This window comes from Lactuca serriola, chromosome 2, assembly GCF_051521515.1.
Source record: "Lactuca serriola cultivar US96UC23 chromosome 2, Lser_US96UC23_V15, whole genome shotgun sequence".
Taxonomy (NCBI): Eukaryota; Viridiplantae; Streptophyta; class Magnoliopsida; order Asterales; family Asteraceae; genus Lactuca; species Lactuca serriola.
Window position 1 is genome coordinate 30956293 of NC_136409.1, and position 18566 is coordinate 30974858.

Here is an 18566-nt window from a genome sequence, read left to right on the forward strand (position 1 = left end):
ACACAATCTTGATCTTGAATTAAAATCGAGATAAAGTCTTGACGACTGATAAAATCAATTTGATTTTGTCGATCATAGATGTCGAAAGAAACTTACCAAATCAATTTTATTGCAAGAAACTGGATCGTTGAGAAATCAAAATATGTTCGAAATCAATCGACGATAGAAGACCTGGTATTGCCGATTTGGGTTTCAGACCTATTGACGATTCTTGATCGGATTTAATGAAACCGATTTGGGTTTCAGACCTGTTGACGTGTCTTGATTGCAGTGGTTTTTTTGGAGTGAAAAGGGTTTGAGGATTTTGGAGGTTTCTGAGTATTTGGTTGGAATTTGCTGATGGAAGAATACATGAATTTAGTGAGTGAGTGTTTGGAATTGTTAAGAATTGAAGAAATTAAAAGATGGAGGTCGGCGAAGAGAGGAAGTGGGCAGCGGTGATGCTGATGGTGTTGATGCCGATGATGAACGTGTTCGACCACACACATGACTAGGTAAAATATATTTACTTTATTTCCTTAATTTCAAGATTTCAATTAAATGATTTCCTTAATTAAAAGTACAAAAGGTCCAAAATATCCTTTAATAATTTGTTTAATTATTTATTGTTTCTTGAATTCTCATTGGTGCATTTAGGCACACAATAGTTGCTAGAAACATTTGAACCTAACTCTCTCTCTCTCTCTCTCTCTCTCTCTATATATATATATATATATATATATATATAGGGTTAAGTTCAAATGAGAACACTATTTAATGTAAGAATGTGAGAACACTACTTTATGTTACTATTCTACTATGAATTTTGTATATTTAACGATATGACATTATTCATCAACAAATATACGGATAATCACATATTAATATTCACATTAAAATTTTGTATGTACAACTTTATGATATTATTCATCACCGAATATATGAACAATCATATATTTAACATTTACATTAGAATTTACTAAATTATTACATATATATATATATATATATATATATATATATATATATATATATATATATATATATATATATATATATATAAATTTTATAGTAGAATAGCAATATAAAATTGAATATATTCATATTATAATTACTACAATATTATACATATTAAATTCATAGTAGAATAGTAACATAAAGTAATGTTCTCACATTAAATAGTGTTCTTATTTGAACATAACCCTATATATATATATATATATATATATATATATATATATATATATATATATATATATATATATATATATATATATATATATATATATATATATAGAGAGAGAGAGAGAGAGAGAGAGAGAGAGAGAGAGAGAGAGAGAGGAGAAACATGGAGGAGATAGGTAGTTTACTAGTTGTTATTGGTAATTGGAGGGTGATCCGAGTGTTGGTGGTTACAAATAAGGTGGTGGCGGAATGAAATCTGGACATTGATGAAACTGATGGGTGGGGTGAGAGTCGTTTTTTAATTTTAATATTATTAAAGATTATAAAAGAAAAAGAAAAAAATAGATATAAAAAAAAGGCAAAGTAGTTTTTTTTTTTTTATATGAATAGAAGATTGAGCAACTTGTTAAAGACCACATCGATGCAAAGAAATTTTTTTAGACAAAAACTATGAATTTTATCAAGCAGTAGTACTGTAATTTACTAAATAAACTTAGATAAAAGTTGCAATAACCATCAAACCACTGTACCACATATGTAATTTACCGTTAATATTAAAAAACCCATGAAATATTCAGCCGTACACCTAACAACTTTTTATTGACTATAAACAAATCTTATATGGCTTAGAAAACAGCAACACCCACGTTATATGATTTAGAAAACAGCAAAAACCCACTTTATATAATAATATAGCTGCACAGTGTTGCTCGTCTTCATCACAGCTCGAATAATTTGTTCAGCAAAGCAGCAGCAGCAGCAGCAAGCAGAGATACAGTGCATAGACCAAAGCCAGGTTAGTTTCTGTGAGAATATAACACTTGTTTTCGGTGTTAGATCTATTGAGCCTTACTAGTTCGTGTATGTTCTTTAGAAAAAATCAAGTCGAATGTTGAAATAAATCGACGACGCCTCTTAATTTTCCGTCATTTGATACTTCCAACATGAGATCAGCTCTATCCCTAAAAATTGAAAATCCCCTAAGTACGACTGTAGCACTCTGTTTCAACTATACCATATCCTATCATATACACACAAATATTTCCAATATCATTAAGATCTCCTATGAATTTACAATCTAAATAATATTTCCGATTGCTTTGAAAGTATTACGGGAATATGGGTTTATGGGCAGGCAGCTAGGAAGAATGTATAGAGCAACTAGGGTACGTTTGGTTATGGAAAACTGTTTTTATTTTCTATGATAATGTTTTCAGAAAATAGGGTTGAGTTTTCATTTTCAATGAAAACACGTTTGGTTGGAATAGGTGGAGTTTTCATTTTTCATCTTAAAAATTTGGAAAACTTTGGAAAACTGAAAAAATCACTTTTCTAATTTACATATAATTTGAAAAATTGAAATTTTTTATTTTTTTAGAAAACATTGGAAAACTGAACGAACCAAACGCGTTTTCAAAATTTCTGTTTTTCTTGGAAATTTTTCCTAGAAAACTGAAAAATTTTCCACAACCAAACGCACACTAGGTGTCTCTGCCTTTTGAGGATACGAGGGTTGTATATTTTTCAGACTCACCTAATTACCCACACGAAGAAGATGATGAACATATTAAAGGCAAATGTCTCTCCATTTTCCCCCATTCTGTTTTTCGGGAATCAGGGGCTATCAAATGCTTGTAGAATACCACACATAATATACGTTATGTACTGGATGGATGTTTTTCCGGATGGATGTCTTCTCGCCATATAATATAGGGGTACACAAATTACTACATTTGAGTAGACGTTATGTTATAGTGTGACTTGGATTTTGGGGATTAGAATAGACCCTGAATGAAGTAAAGAAAAACCCATTGAGAATTTCAAATGGATAAGTGTTTAGATTAGACAGAGGGCATGGAGATGAACCACTTATGTTGAGCTTAGTTACGGAAAAACAGTTTTCATTAGAAAATTTAGAAAATGCGTTTAGTTAAAACTTATCAAATTTTCATTTTGCATTTTGCAATATTAGAAAATATGTTTAGATGTGTATATTTCTATTAGTTTTCATTATTAGACAACGGTGATATTGGTAGCGTGGGTGGGGATGGGGTGGTGGTGGGGTGTCGGTTATCATGGAAGTAGGTGTGTGTGTGTGTTTGTGGGGGTGCAGTGGTGATAGGGTAAGGTGGGGTGGGGGTTTTGGGCTTCGGATGGAGTGGGAGGGGAGGGGTGGCATGTGGTGGGTGTGGGTGTGTGTATATATTTTAGAAAAATTTTGAATTGGAAAAATATGGAAAACAATAATTATTAGCTTTTTAAATGTTTCTAAGCTCTTTATAATTTTGGGAAACGAGAAATTTTCATTTTCAGTTAAAATTTTAGAAAAATTGTTAAACTAAACATATTTTCAAAATTCTTATTTTTCTTAAAATTTCAAAATTGTTGAACTAAAAAGCAATGTGACATGAGATGTCAAATTTACATACTCACAAGCATATTAAATCCCCATAGAAGTATGTGAAATCACATTTTCTTTGTTACGTTGGTCAAGAGTTTCTCAAATCACATTTTCAATCATTTCGATTATCTAAATATTAGATGAATCTTGGTTTGAGTAAAGAACAAGAGGTGGGGGAAAACGGAGAGATGTTATGTGTATTTTTAATAGCTCTGCAAATTAATAATGAAAATACGAACGGATAAATATATACTAATTAACAACTTCTAACAATTTTATCCCTTCTGTTGATTTGTTACATGGTTTGCAGGTCTCTCTAAAAGCTAGAATATTGGAAGATGGAGGTTATATCTACAATCATTGGTCCTATTGTTGAATCTCTAATTGTTCCAGCCAAGCAACAACTGGGATATCTCTTTTCCTGCACAAAACATGTTTTGGGCATGAATACTATAATGCGGCAACTCGATGGTGCAAGCCGTGATGTCAAAAAGCAAATGGACGAAAATAATATAAATAATCTAGAGATACCTAATCGTGTACCAGGTTGGTTGGAAGAGGTCGAAAAGATTAAAGAAGATGCTCAAGGCATTTCAAGTACTGGCAATGGATGTTTTAGCATGAAGATGAGGTACCAAGCAGGAAAGAAAGCATTCAAGATTACAGAGAAGATGACATGTCTGATTGATGAAAATAGTAAGATAATTTGGAGGAATACTAAAAAACCTCTTGGGAAAGTAAACTCTAAAAACACATCCACTTCTGCACGGTTGGATGGTGATGCCCATAATCACTTCAAATCCAGAGAGAAGATCTTCAAGGATGCGCTCGGGTTCCTTCAACAAGATCATAAAATCCAAATGATAGCCATATGTGGAATGGGTGGTGTGGGGAAAACCACAATGATGGAACAACTGAAAAGGACTACAGAAGATAAGAAAATGTTTGATTATATTGTCAAGGTGGTTATTGGGCAAAAGATTAACATGTTTTCTATTCAGCAAGCTGTAGCAGAATACATGGGCCAATCTCTTACTGAAACAAGTAAAACAGCAAGAGCAGATCATCTTCGTACGTCATTTGGGAATCTTCCAGAAGGTAAAAGAAAGGTTTTAGTGATATTAGATGATATATGGGAGCCAATCGAACTCAAAGATATGGGACTAACTCCTTTGCCCAATGGCTTCAAGTTGCTGCTGACATCACGATCTGAAAATATTTGCAATAAAATTGCAATAGAAGCTGAGTCGGATTTGACACTAGTTAGAGTGGATGTCATGGAGGAGTTGGAAGCACAGAATTTCTTTTGGCATATTGCAGGCGTTTCAAAACAATATGATAGGGAGCTCAATCAAATAGGAAGTGATATCGTGAGAAGATGTGGGTTTTTGCCCCTTGCCATCAAACTCATTGCAACAACCCTTAAATCTCAAGAAGCGTTTGTATGGAGAAATACCTTTCAACGTTTAAAGAAAAACAATATTGATAAGAATGTGCAAGAGATTGTTGAGATAAGCTATAACCATATAAAAGAAGAGGAGGAAAAATCGATATTTTTGCTGTGTGGCTTGTTTCCAGATGATTTTAACATTCAAATCGAGGATCTAACAAGATATGCATGGGGCCTGCAATTGTTAGAAGAAGTTTCTACTTTGGCAGATGCTAGAGACAGGACAATGACATGTGTGAACAATCTCACAAATGCAAATTTGTTGATAGATGGCGATTACATTGGGGATGTTAAAATGCATGATCTTGTGCTTGCTTTTGTGCTAGGTAAAGTTTCTAAAGGTGACCTTCCATGGATGATTAACCATGATGATACTTTTAAGTGTAGTACAGTCGGAATGAGTGAGTCCTGCAAAAGTATATCTATTACTTGCACGGGTATGTCTGAATTCCCTAGAGACTTCCGGTACCCAAACGTATCTCTTTTGAGACTTACGGATGGAGAAGAATCGCTTAGTTTTTCTGAAGATTTTTATGAAAGAATGGAAAATCTTGAAGTTGTAGCATATGAAAAAATGCAGTATCCGTTGTTTCCCAGATCACTTCAATGCTCCACCAAGCTACGGACACTCCTTCTCGATCAATGCATGTTGATGTTTGATTGCTCTGTTATCGGAGAGCTCTTGAATTTGGAAGTGCTCAGTTTTGCTGATTCTGGTGTCAGAAAGTTACCATACACAATAGGATATTTGAAGAAGTTAAAGCTATTGGATTTGACGGGTTGTGTCAATCTTCGTATTGATGATGGTGTCTTGAAAAACTTGGTCAACCTTGAAGAGCTTTATATGAGCGTGGACAATGAAAATGCTATTAGATTCACAGATGCAAATCGTGAGGAACTAGCAGAATGCTCAAAGCACCTTTCTGCATTGGAAGTTGAGTTCTTTGACACCAATAGTATGCCCGAGAATATGTTTTTTGTGAAACTAAAAAATTTCAAGATTTCTGTGGGACGTAATATACAGGATGATACAGGCTTAAACATGCACTCGTCTAGAAACACGTTGATGTTGCTCACCAATAAAGATGAGCTATTGGAGTCTAGAGTGTATGAGTTGTTTGAGAAAACTGAGATGCTTTATTTGGAGGTGGAAGGTATGAATGATATTGAAGAAATTTTAGTGGAATCTGTTCATTGTCATTCACAATCATTTAATAATTTAACAATCCTAGATGTTTTTAATTGTGAAAACTTGAGATACCTCTTCACAGTCCCCATGGCAAATGGTTTGATGAAGCTTGAGCGCCTCACTGTTTCACAGTGCCCTGTTCTGGAAGCACTGGTAAATAGTGAGAATGGTGGAGATGGGGTAATTATGTTTCAGAAGCTAAAGATTCTATTTTTGGATGAGCTACCAGAGTTGGTAGGTCTTTGCAACACTGTTAATATAATTGAGCTGCCACAGCTAGAGGAGTTGAGGCTTGATGGCCTTCCTAATTTCACTAGCATTTATCCCGATAATACATCTGCAACATCTTCTATGTTTAGTAACGTTTCTGCAAATCAACCATTCCTGAACAAAGAGGTATGTCTCTATGTTAGAATAAAAATAGACCTAGTAAGTAATGAAATTCTATATATTATTTAGGGAATTCCCAAGGAAATATTTTTAATTTAATTGCACATTATATTATATATGTTGATGGTGCCGCATTGATGATCAACAAGTGTTAATTGGTGTGCAGGTGTTGATTCCTAAGTTGAAGATATTGAAAATCTATGGTATGAATAACCTGAAAGAGATATGGCCTTATCAATTTGATACTAGTGACGAAGTTAATGCCTGCATGTTGAGAGAGATTGAAGTGAACAGATGCGATAAGATCGTTAATCTGTTCCCAAGAAATCCATTATCGTTTATGCGTTATCTGAAAGAGCTTGTTGTTTCTGAATGTGGAAACATTGAAGTGTTATTTAACATCGACACGAGTTGTGTCGGTGAAATTGAAGAATATAATAGCAACTTGAGACACATCCATGTACAAAATTTGGGGAAGCTAAAAGAGTTGTGGAGGAGGAAAGGTGAAAGTAGCTCTGATATCCTCATTCGTAGCTTTCAATCTGTAAGGATGATTAAAATAGAAGAGTGTGAAAACTTTGTAAACGTATTCACGCCTACCATCACCAGTTCTCATTTGAGAACACTTATGAATATAAGTATGGATGGTAGGAGACGTTGGGAAGAAAGAAGCAGAAACATTGAATTCGTAGAAAAAAGCCAAGAGGTATGTGATGTCATTGAGCTTTCAATTTCTATTTAATGTTAGAGCACTGTATATGTGTCTCTGTATACACACCCGACACATATGTATATGTATTTGTAAGTACATATGTGAGGGTGTGTGTAGATACATACATATACATCTATACACATCACACCACAACAAATCAATCAATTCTTAATTCAACCAATTTTTTGGAGGTATATATATTTATGCTAAAAAGTGGAAAAGATTATTAAGTTGTGTTAATAAATGTGTTTTGACATTATTTCTAAATGTTTACACATCAAAATTTGGATAAAAAAGAAAAGATCCACAGTTAAAAATTTGGACAAATTACATGTACCACTACACTTTTAACTGTACAGAAGTAGGCTGAAAATGAAAAATAACATAGGGTTTCCCGAAACCCTGAGAACTTTTTTTCCTGATAATGTTTTAAAAACAAACATCACGAATGCTTTAGACATATGATTATAAGAAAGTTTGTTCAAAAATGAAAAATAAACAATGATTTTTTGCAATGTGCATATGTGCACATCATAGAGGCATATCTACGCTACACAAATATATATGCACATATGCACATTGTATGAAAAATACATTTTTTGGGAATTTTTTTAACGAATGTGCATATAATCTTACCTCTAAGGGTATATATGCGTGCATGCGTTATGGATAATTAGTTAAATTAAATTTAGTCATTTGAAATTCCGAATTATATATATTGGTGAGATATTTGCAGATTAATGTTATACCCAAGGTAGAGATTTCAGACGTGTATGGTAGTAAAGCTGACATTGAATTCTCAGTTCATCCCAAACCTACTCTTAATCAGCTTGAAAAGCTTGACATATTGGATTGTAAGGAGGTTGAAGTGGTGTTTGAGATAGAGAGTTCCAGTACTAGCAGAGATTTGACAACAACTTGGCATAATCAACAACCTGTACTACTTCCCTCCCTCAAGCTTTTATGGTTAAGAAATATGGAGAAGTTGAGTCATGTGTGGAAGTGCAATCGGAACAAACTTGTAATTCCTCAAAACCAAACAGAATCCTCATTCCACAACCTCACAACCATATACATGTCTAATTGCAATAACATAAAGTACCTATTTTCACCTCTCATGGGTAAACTTCTTCCCAGCTTAAAGGAGATCATCCTAAAATATTGTGATGGTATTGAAGAAGTTGTTTCAAATAGATATGATGAAATTGATGAAATGGATACATCTATATCATCTCACACGAGTACTTCCTTCCCTCATCTTGAAAGACTCGAACTTCATTTTCTGCCATCCCTAAAGAGCATCAATGGAGGTAATGTGAGGGGGAGGAGCAGGAGCTTTGGAATCACCTCTGGTACTACAATCACAACCACTTCCATCAATGATCGGTTCAATGTAAGCTTTCTTTTAATTAAGTGGATCCCATATATATATATACACCCTTAAGGGTATATAATCTTAGGTACCCAAACTCACCATATTACGTTGTTTTGTATCACATATACACATTGTAATTGTTTAATGTTCTTCTAATTCAACTTCTAACTTGATTTAATTCCAAGATTTTTATAAATTTTACATTTATTTTCCTCTTATTTAATTTTCATTTTTAACTATAATATATATAACCTAGTAAGTGTTCGGCATAAATATGCGATGTTAGAGAAAGATAATAGTGAAATTTCAAGAATCTTAAAAGTATATCAAGTTTGGGGTTGAAGTTTAAGAACATTATAATGAATATATTAAACAAAACGACGTATTATAGTGTATTTGGGTACCTAAGCTTATATACCCTTAAGCATATATTCACTTTTCCCTATATATATATATATATATATATATATATATATATATATATATATAGAGAGAGAGAGAGAGAGAGAGAGAGAGAGAGAGAGAGAGAGAGGTCTTTTAAGAACTAAAAGACTAAAAGATTTGTGAGAACTTGCAATCTTAATCAGTTCATCATTAATGCCTTGATATTGAGAGAAAGACAATACAGAAAGAGAAATATAGAGAGAAACAGAACAAAAAGTTGCGTAGTCTTTATCCAATTACAATTGCTCTATATATTATATCATAACCAACCCTAATTTTTAAACAATTTGCTCTCACCTCCTATAGACGTGGACTAAATGGAATAAAATAAACAAGATAAATATGTTGTAAGTATGTGATGTTTAGTATTTTATTTTTTAGTTAAAAACTTCTATGTTAGATGTTTAGTATATTATTTTTTATAAGATATATAATTTTTATATTACTTTTTTAAATCCACCTGGGCTTCCGCCTTATGAGGCGAAGAGAAAACGCCTCGAGGCTCGATTCCGTTCTTTGAAATCTTGGGTGGGGTTGTGATCGATAGTTTTTCTGATCTCTTTTGGTTTCTGATACCAAGTGTAAGGTATCAACCTGATGATACCTTCTTGCTTAAGGAGAAACTGAACATGAAGGACGAATAGAACAGGGGAAACAGGGGAATAAAAGGAAAACGGGAGTGCTTTTGATTACATGATGAACAAGAGTTTTTGTTGCTGGAAAACTTGAATTAAAATAACTAATAAAATGGCTTTATTATGCTAAAAGCGATAGCATCCATATTTAACTCAAATATCCTTATTTAACTCAAATTTTAATTAAAAGGTAAGTTTCCAAAAATGCCCACGTGGGCTATTTCCTAAAGTACGCCAACAAGGAGTACTCATGTCCGTTAGGAGATTCCTATGAAGCATTAGTTTTGTTAAATATCTTAGATATAATATATTTGTATGTGTGTTGCAAACAACCAAGCTTTGTAAATTTAACCAACTCCTTTGATTTTTCATGTTTTGTAGTGTTCTGAAGTTGGTGGTGTTACTTCTTGGTTCTTATGCCAATACTCCAAAAAGATATATATACGTAACTGTGGTGCCCTACCCATGGGGTTTCCATATTGTGTATCAGGACAACTGCATAAGCTGGAAGAGTTGATTATATCAAGATGTGAGTCAATGATGGAGGTATTTGAAAGTGAAGGGGTCAACAAAGATGGTGTTCATAGTACCAACGTTGGTGATGATGATACATGTACTACTACAATGACCCTTCCAAGGTCGGCAAATATGACTTTGCTTCAATTGCCCAACCTAACGGTATTGAAAATCTATGGCTGTAAACTTTTGGAACATATATTCACAAGTTACACACTTGAAGGCCTCAAGCAACTCAAAGAATTGACGGTAGAAGAATGCAGAGCAATGCGAGTGATTGTAAAGGAAGATGGAGAGCACACAAAAGCATCTAAAGTTATTTCATTCCCTCGTCTGAAGTCTCTTACACTTGCAAATTTACCAAATGTCAATGGTTTCTTTTTGGGGATGAATGAGTTTAGATGGCCATCATTGGAAAAGGTTAAGATGTATGGTTGCCCACAATTGATGATCCTCACCTCTGGTCACTCAGTCGCTCCAAAGCTCACTCACATTCATACAGGTGTAGGGAAGCATAGTCTCGCATGTGGCCTCAACTTTCATTTGTCAAATGCAACAGACAAGGTATGTTGTTACTTTACTTGTATCGTCTAATCAAGTAATATTTTATAATGCTAAACATATTATTTTCTTACAAAATTAGCTGTTCATGTGTATTCTAGAAGGAAACACAACACAAACATAAAACAAATACATAACTCCTTTTTTTATATTGATGATATTTTTTATTTTATATATTTCATTAACAAAAAAGTGAAAATGTTTTTGTCTGTGATTTAGTATAAAAATATGGGTTAAATATATATACATATATATTATAATTGTAATCTTTTAAAAGGTTTCCTCAGTTAACATAAATTATAAAATCAAGAAGTTTATGATAGTATATAAATTTATAAAATGAAGAAGTCTATGCATGGTAAAAGTTTCTATAAAGCTAACATGGTGCATGCTATAGGTATGATTAATTGTCCAAAATCTTATTAGGTTAATAAATTTGTACCTGTCATAAATCATTAATTAGTAGCTTAGAACCATCATCTTCAATCCTTTGAGGAAAAAAACAGAAATAGATAGAAAGATAAACACTATCTTATTTTACAGAATTCACTCAAATATATATTAGCAAAGAGATTTTTGTATGTAACTATATTATGTAGTTAAATCATTTATATTGTTTTTCACCGAATTTAATTAAATTACCTAACATAATTCGTTAATAACTATTCTAATGTCAGTAGTTATTCAATCAAGTTGTTCTTTTCTCTCGTCATTTTTTCCAAAGTAAACAAGCATACATGTAGAGTCAATTAACTAAAAAAGGACGAAAAGATTGTTGGTTAGATGATTATAAAAGTAAAAGTATAAGTATATCATCTGTATATCTTTTCCTATATATGACTAGCAATAATAAAAAAATCCAAAAATACAATAACACCCTTATCTATTCTCATTATTCATTTTTTTTGTTTATTTTGAAAAGTTAAAGTCTGTTTTTTATCGAAAAAATTAATAAATATATGAAAGTTTATATTTTTGGTACTTTTTAAACATAAATTTATATTAACTTAAAAAAAACAATTTTCTTTTGCAAAATTTCATGTTAGAGTCACGTTCAATGGAATTTGAATCTGCTGAAAGCTGAATTATATTCCACTCAGATTCACAGTGTGAATAATAATAAGTCAAGTTCACAATGTGAATTCTGAAAACTAGATTAAATATAGTTTAGATTTACAATGTCAAGAAAATCATTTGTTGATTTTACAAAATTAATTTTTATGTAATCAAAAATATTATAATATTACATGGAAATATATTTCGATTTATATATAAATTTTTACTAAATTAATTTGTGAATGGTCAAAGAGTTGAAATAATAAATCGCATTCACATTGTGAATGATAAAATTAAAATATTTATAGTTCAGATTCATATTGTGAACATTCAAACTGTGAAGATTGACACCGATTAAGTTGTGTTTTTTTACCGATTTTGATGTCTAATAATCGAATACAATAAATTTGTATTTTTGGTATATTTAGTTTTTTGGGGATAAAAAATAAACCTAATTCTTGAGAAAAAAAAACAACAAAACAAAATGGGTTTTAAAAAAAATTGTTTTTTATATATTAATATGGATGTCTATGAATAGATGATGAAAAATAGTTCATCATTCTTCCTCCTCCTCTTCCTCTGATTATTCACTAACTCTAACCACCATTCTTCACATGATTACCATGAATCTATCTCTCATAAATTACATGTATTTTCGAAACCATATTCTTTCAAAAAACCCTGATTATGATACACGTTGATCAACGTGTCTTTCTCATCATTTAGTATTCTTTTGCTGAAGTTCCGTGGCGGAAACCCTAGGTCTTACAACAGCTTATGAGGAAAGTGTAATCTTGAATATTCCTATCACCATATAGTTCTCAAGAACGTATAAAAACTATACAAGATACCCTAAGATACCCTTGGCTAACTCAAAAAGGGTTATTCTATGGTCTCATAATATAGTTCCTAGTTCCGAGCTATATGTGATCAGCTCTCGTCAATTGGCTGCTCTATTAAAGAAGTTGACAAGACTCGCTAGTTTATATATGGTTTTGGATCTTCATTCAAGACTTTCTCTACAACTTATCAAACAATCAAGCCACATATTATCTTTCTTAATCTTGTGACCCAAGCTGAAGAACATGACTTGTCTCTTGCTGTCATTCAAGACTCACCACCATCAACTGCCATTAATACCCATCGACATCAGTCCCATGCGCCACCTTCATGAAGTGCTTTTGTTGTCGGTGGTCGTGGTTGTGGCTCCTCATTTGGTTGTTGTGGGTGTCGGCGTCGTCCCCGTTGGCAACTCTGCCATACTAATGGTCACTACGCCATCTCTTATGCAAATGTAACTTCTTTTGCACGCAAAGGTCCACACCCTAATGCCAATTTGGTACATGCATTCAAGGCCCAGTCTCATGTTTCATGTTACGTGACTGGTACATTGACTTTGACTTTGGTACTATGGCTCATGCGTCAACTATTCATTCTACTTCTTATGCGGGTCACGAGGAAGCTTTTTTTTGGCAACGGTAATGTTCCAAACATATCATATATTGGTAACTTTTTTCGAGATCTTAAATTATCGAATATTCTTGTAGTTCATGACATTACCAAGAACATTCTTTATATTAGTAAACTCACAAAAAGGATTCTCTGATTTATGTTTTATTCTTTTTTTTTTTTTTTTTTTTTTTTTTTGCAATTTAGAACCGCAAAACGAAAGTTATTCCAGCAAGGAATAGATGAGGCATCAAGGTTTTATTACTTCTTTATAGTTATCAAATCCTCATGCCTCTTATGAGTTATTTTATGCTAGATGAGACAGCGTTGCTTTTGATACTATTTATGTTTTAAGTATGTATCGTTGTTTTCGTTTTTACCAAAACCTAGCATTTTTTCTTATTGTCATCTTTCTAAAAGTAAATATTTTCCCTTTGAATTTAATGTTAAACGGTTTTTACATGGGCTTGAGTTACTTCATGACTATGATTTGTGGGGACCAACATGAGTCCCTTCTCAAGATGCCTATTTATACTATTGTATTTTTGTGGATGACTTCTTACGGTTTATGTGGTTTTATTTTTTAGAGAACAAATAGAAATTCTTCAATATACTTGGAGCTTTTTTGACTTTTGTTCAAACTCAGTTCACTTGCAAGATAAAAATCTTCCATAGTGATGGTGGCACTCAATTTCTCAATAAACGGGTTCATACTCTTCTAATGGAAATTAGGACACGTCATCGCTTATTTTACCGAAACGGGAACTAGCCATGCTTTTTAACACATGTTCCCTGACTTCTCTCTGGGTTGATCCCATTCAACACCACCACTTATGCCATCAATCGTCTGTCCTCCCAACTTCTAGATCACAAGACACCTTACGAGCATGCACTACCAAACTATATATGTTGTTTTTTCACGGCTTTGTATATCGTTTCTTCCACTACTTACATAATTAGTCAGCAATTAAACTTTCCCAACATAGTCTTGTGTTTTCAAACGACACTTCTCCTTTTATGTTCAAACTACAATCACAAGTTCTATATTTATTGGTCTCTATCAATTCCATAGTTCTTACAGAAAATGACTCATCTTATTCTTAAGTTTATTTCCAAACTCCATTTCAAATTGTCCATTAACGATCTTGGTTGGTTGAACTATTTTTGAAGTCTTGAAGTTTCATATATGGAACACGACGATGGCTTTTTTCTCATGCAAGCCAATTATGCTCAAGACATACTTACTCATATCCAATTGCTTGACTCCAAACCAACATCTATTCCTATATCCATGGATGATTGTCTTGTCACTCAAGGCTCTTTTTGTTTGAATCCTACTTAATCTAGATTGACAGTGGATGCTTTTACAATATACAACCATCACTCTTCCTGACTTATCCTATGATGTCAATCAAGTTAGCCAGTTTCTTCACGTACTACCATTGAACATTATGAAGTCGTCAAAAGGATCATATGATATGTCTAAGGCACTTTATATTACGGTGTTCACTTCATTCATCCGCGTTTATCCTTATTGATTAGATACTCACATGCAGATCAGGCATGGTGTAATCAAACTTGTCATTCCACCTACGACTACTCTATCTTTTTATGTGGAAACCTTGTTTCATGGAGTGCCAAGAAGTATCCTACTGATTTTAAGTCCAGCTGTGAGTTAGAATATCGAGGCATGGCCAAAACGGTTATGAAAATCATTTGGGTTGCTCAGTTACTAAGAGAACTTCATGTATTACCTCTGGATCGTCTTACTCTACTTTGTGACAACTAAAGTGGTCTCTTTCTGAGTCAAAACTCGGTCTCTCACAACAGAGTTAAAGATATAGACATAGATTACCACTTTCTTCGGAAATTAGTTTCTTCTGGTTTCTTGTACACACGTTAAGTTCGTCCTTGCAACTAGCGGACATCTTCATGAAGTGTCTTTGGCGTCCTCTATTCAAACAATTTCGTGCCAATATGTGTGTTGCTCTACCACCTCTTCGGTTGAGGGGGTGTTTGGAATTAAATTTTACAATATCATGAATAGTCATAGATAATGTTCTATCCCTTTATTCTAGTATTTCATCCTATCCATGTACTATAAATACATTATGCAATACACAATCACCCCAAAGTGAATTCTATAATCCTTATATATAGTTTATTTTATGTAAAAAGACTAGAAAATCATCCATGACAATCTATATTGTTTAAACAAATGCAATATATAAATTTTAATTTTTTATTAACACTATTCTTCACATTGCTTGTCTAGACAAAAAAATTTGACGTAAGTAGTGCCATAAACGAGGCTGGCAATTCGAATACATTTTCGTTTAGTGAAGAATAATACAACTTCCAAATTTTTATTATGTTTGTATACTAAATGTATGTGTTCTTTATTATTGTAATGTTTGTGATGCTCGATGTTTGTTTTCTCATAGCACACTTTGAGCTCTACTCCAAATATGATAAAGCCACTTCTGTACTCTTGGTGTTTTCCAAATACGACAAACCTAGTTCAGTTCCCTTGGTCTTTTTCGAATTTAGTTGAAGTAGATGCACAGTCTGATGACAAATTTTTGAGAAGCCGCATAAGTTTTACATGCAACGAGTTGCTTAATCTGAAGAATCTTGAAAAGCTTCATATGGTTGGTGTCAATGAGATGATCACCTTAGTAGAGGAGGTATTTGAAGTAGTAGAAAGGAAAAATGCTGATGAGAATCTGGAAACACAATCTGTTGTGGTATTTGAGAAGCTAAAAAATGTGATTCTCGAGAATCTCTTCAACTTGAGTCATATTTGGAAAACCAATCGGTGGATTGTGTTGAGCTTTCCAAACCTTACAACGGTGTCTGTTACAGCATGTCCACTTCTTGGACACGTTTTCACGTGTTGTATGGTAGGTAGTTTATTACAGCTCCAAGAGCTACACATAAGTGATTGCGAGAAAATGGATGTGATTGTCAAGCAAGTTGAAGGTTCTGAAGCTAGACTTGCCAAGGTTGTGTTCCCTTGTCTAAAATCCATAACGCTTCACAATCTTCCTAATGTCAAGGGATTTTGCTTGGGGAAGGAAGATTTTCTGTGGCCATCATTAGATACTTTGGAAATTAAAGATTGTCCAAAAGTTACGGTTTTCACTTGTGGACAATCAACTACTCCGGAGCTAAAGTTAATAAATGCAACTTTTGGATTGTGTCATGCAACGGAAGACCCAAACTCTTTTATAAGGACCAAACAAGAAGAGGTATGTGATGTGCCCTTTGGTTATTATCAACAGGCTAATGTTTTCCTGAACAAAAAAGTTTACATTACTCTCTAAATTACCTATTGTAATCGTCTACAGGGATGGCAGTTCTAGAGAATGAACATATTTAAACGTGCAGTTGGATCATTTTGAAGTTGGCTATAAAGCATAGGTAAGATTACAATATTGTACCAGGGTCCATGCCTTACCCATGCTTCTGCTACACTTGTTTCATTGGTCCATAATTATGTACAAGTTTCTCTACCTCATCTGATTAATTTTGACTTGTTGTCGTACTTGCTTTATTACTCTTCCACTTTGGTTTATTGAACTACTTCCTAGTTTCAAGTAATCTCATAATATTGATTTGAGCTCCTCTTGTAAGCTGAGTTTATTAATGACTGTCTCGTATTCTTCTAAAAAATTCTTGAAGAATTCCGTCCTTTTCATCTCTTGTATGTTGAATGTATTTATGGTCCATTAATTAAAACGCATCACATTGTATATTATCGTTTTTGGTGAATTTATTTGAGCTAAGTCGTCCATGTTGACCACATAGTATTACTGTACTAGTGGTTTACTTTTATTATTTTTCAGTTTTATATTTCTCTCTACAATGAAATGAGCTACGAGAACTTTGATGTCTCTGTTTAATTTGCCTCTGTTCTTTCTGCTTGGACTTTATTTCCACCCAAAACATTTAAAAGCTTGAGTGTTTGGTTGTTGAGACTTGAGAGTACTTACTGAATTTTATCTTTTTGCATAGTTTATGCTTCATTTTGAGGCCATTCAATTTTGGCTTTCCTCGGATTCAAACCTATTTGCTTTCAAATTCAAATTAATCAGTTATTTATTTATTTACTTGGTCTTGTTAAACGTTATTTTAGTTGGCTGAAATATTTTCCATAGCATTCAAAAGAGGGTAAAGTTACATATATACAAATCAAGCATATTAGCATACAATTTGACAAATACATGTGGGCTACATACAATGCTAACAAATACAAATACACATGTTTGCACTAGCATCCCCTCACAGTTTGAATGGGAGGAATCTTTCTGATGTCAAAACTGGTACGAAAGTCATGAAAATAGATTATGGGAGTCTCTTAATAAATAAGTCTGCATGCGTGGAGAAGGATTAATGGACGTACATAACATGAACTTGCCTGGATAGCACGTGATCTCAAACAAAATTTTGTGTGTTGGTGTTGGATTGGATGCGTAGACATGTAAACCTCCGTGATGTTGTCACAAAACACAACTATCTCACAAAGCAGATTACAAATCCAGCTAATACTGGCTACTTTATTCGTTACCCCTCGGTATTCAGCCGCAACACTAGATTGAGGAATGACTCCTTGGTGTTTACACAACCAAGAGCACGGTTGGCCTCAAGATTCGGAGGCCCCGTGCTATTTAATAAAAATAGGTCTTAAAACTTATAAATTATCAAAATATAAAACATAAAATTTTAGTTTTTCATTTAACATACCTCAAGAACAAAATTTCACTAAAAAATACATAATATATTTGCTTCTACTTGAAATATATTATCCTTCTAATATTCGTTGGGACAAGCTTTTCAATGACGTCCAGCCCTAATGTATTTTGGCTCGAGGCGAAACCATAAAAGAGGCTTTTTATTATCAATTAAAAAATTATAGTTCTAGAAATATACTGATTTTTAGGGGTGTTAGCTAAATAACAAAACTAATTCAATTGTAAAGACGTGCAAAAAACCAATGACGAACCAAAACCGAAAGTCGGACAATAATCGATTTTGTTTTTTTGGCTTTCTAAAAAGATCAATCTTTCAATTCAGTTAGCTTTTTATTCATATAAAAACCTAAAAAATTGCAAAGAGGAATACTCAAAAGATACCATTTTATATATAATTTGGTTGATTAAATATATTAAAAATTTAAAATAACTAATATGTTTTTACAATATTTTCATTGACACTTAACATG

At 33.1% G+C, this 18566-nt stretch overlaps 1 protein-coding gene across 1 annotated transcript; it reads left to right on the plus strand.

The window, feature by feature from the left end:
• The first annotated feature begins 1830 nt into the window (after positions 1-1830).
• LOC145086112 (uncharacterized) lies at positions 1831-17042 on the plus strand. Its single transcript, XM_079023846.1, has 7 exons — positions 1831-1960; positions 3876-6600; positions 6761-7300; positions 8043-8699; positions 10142-10840; positions 15787-16593; positions 16693-17042. The coding sequence occupies exons 2-7, from the start codon at positions 3904-3906 to the stop codon at positions 16705-16707; spliced, it is 5415 nt and encodes a 1804-aa protein (XP_078879972.1). The 5' UTR covers positions 1831-1960; positions 3876-3903; the 3' UTR covers positions 16708-17042.
• The last annotated feature ends 1524 nt before the right edge of the window (positions 17043-18566 follow it).